Source organism: Pundamilia nyererei, unplaced genomic scaffold (assembly GCF_000239375.1).
Source record: "Pundamilia nyererei isolate P.nyererei 1_Seehausen unplaced genomic scaffold, PunNye1.0 scaffold00038, whole genome shotgun sequence".
In the NCBI taxonomy this organism is placed as follows: Eukaryota; Metazoa; Chordata; class Actinopteri; order Cichliformes; family Cichlidae; genus Pundamilia; species Pundamilia nyererei.
In genome coordinates this window covers 771,250-773,209 of record NW_005187439.1, presented here as the reverse complement: position 1 = coordinate 773,209, position 1,960 = coordinate 771,250, and the positions used below count along the sequence as shown (strand labels likewise).

Below are 1,960 nucleotides of genomic sequence, written 5' to 3'. Positions count from 1 at the left end.
GCTTGTGAATTATGAGGAAGATCTGGAACTTATAACTGTGAATGTTTTTGTGTGTGTGTAAAAAAACCAAACAAAAAAACAGAGATTTGAGCTTAAAGACAGCAAAGTTTTTATTTCTGCTGTTGCTGGTCTTGCATAACTGGCAGTACATACTGTAAAGATCAGTATAAAATCTAGAAGGCAAAACCTGTTGTTACCTTCAAGGCAAGTCAGCCTGTAGAGACATTTGAATCCTTTTTTATTGTCAATGTTTGTTGGGAAACAGTTCGGCCCGTTGGAGGTAACGTTACGTTTGTGCGGTTCTTGGAGAGTGGCGGAGGCGCCGGCACGCCAGCCTCTTACGGGCTTGTGTGAGTGTGATGTCACTTAAGTAAAGCTGGTGTAATCCTGTAAGGGAGGATGAGTATACAGACATGTGATGGCCCACTTGTTTCTTGGGTGGAGGGTGATGGAGGGGGGGCTGGCAGGCATTACCAAACAGATGGAGAGGCTTTGTAATGTGGGGGCGTGTAACTGATTAGACACAACATTTATTGACGCTCCCTTTGATGGTTTTTCACCTTGATTCTGTTTCTAATCAAAGTCAAGTGAAGCCAAAGTCACATCCGGATTTTACCGGGTTTAAGTCTCGGTCAGTCGGACATTTTTTTGCGCATGTCCAGCGCGGACACTCTGGACATCGTACTCAATTAGAGGACTTCCTGTCCTCCCCTCACCCCCCTCTTCTAGATTAAATCCATTACACCACACTTACCGACTGCACACTTTGTCCTCCGGAAGGACGACGCGTGTTCTCTAAGTTAGGATAGTTTGCTTGCTGAAAATTACATCTCAAGGCGCTGTAACTCTGGAGCCTTTGATGGGTGGAGATGAGCGCCACCAGCAGCACCAGACTGAACCCCAGTCCGAACTTACTGCAAGTGAACGAGCCCAAGCGCTATGGCTCCACGCTGTCGCTGGAGGAAAAGTGTGAACAGTCTTTCTTCCTTTTTTACTACTACAGGATGGAGGATGAGGCGGTGCTGGACCGCGGGGCATCCTTACTCAAGCACCTTTGTGATGAAGAGGAAGTAGAAGGTAAGTTTTACCTGTTGCTCTTTAGTTCTTCTATGTAGCTGCCTAAAAAAAAAAGAAATACAATCGATTTTTCCCAGTTTTTAAAACTTCTGAGAGGTTCCTCAGGTTCTGAAGTAAAAAACAATCCCAATTTGCCTAGAAACAATAGTTAACCAAGAAAACAGAATTTTATATATATATGTATATAATTCTTTTTAAGAAGTCCCAAAACACAGGGAGGTCGTTTAGCCTTTTCAAAACTGCCAGTTTCTACTTCCTGCATGTACAACCTGATGCTCAGCTATTCAGCGAGCTGGCAGGAGAAAGATGTGGACCACAGAGCGCGTGACGCTGTGTTTACCTCACTAATCCTGACCTACAGGACAGCGGACAGGAACAGGAAAACCTTTCAGCATTGCCGTCTTTAACATGCGCCAGTTAACAGCTTTAAAACTTTAGAATGAGCTGCATTCTGCTCTCTGCGCTCATTTAGGATTACAGGCAGCCAAGGCCTTCTGGTTTTTTTACATTTTAGATTGTGTCTGTAATAGATGAACTGTAAAAATATTTATACATGAAAGCTGATTTTAAATTCGAAATGAAGTAAATCTTAAATACTTTAAATCCAGGAACTTCAAAGTATGGCATGCGATCCACTGCAGACTCTTGCTATTGTTTTGTGTTGCCCAGGGCCACTAATGAGACATTGGGGTATATTTACGTAATTTAAGTTCATGCCATGAACTAGCTGCACACAGTAAGACCAATCTTCCCAACACTGACAAATACACCTGGAGTCAAGGAATGTAAGAGCCACCTAACCCGTGGTTAAAAAACTATAAACCTGTTCAATAATGAAAGCTGTCAACATAATAATAATAATAATAATAATAACAATAATAAT

General features: G+C 42.4%; 1 protein-coding gene across 1 annotated transcript in view; it reads left to right on the top strand.

Annotated features, from left to right (window-relative positions):
- Positions 1-552: 552 nt before the first annotated feature.
- The window catches only part of slc4a4a (solute carrier family 4 member 4a), a 54,078-nt gene continuing 52,670 nt past the window's right edge, over positions 553-1,960 (top strand). Inside the window, exon 1 of the mRNA XM_013910195.1 lies at positions 553-1,077. Within this exon, the coding sequence (XP_013765649.1) occupies positions 870-1,077 (208 nt within the window). The 5' untranslated portion in view covers positions 553-869. The remainder of the gene's footprint in view (positions 1,078-1,960) is intronic.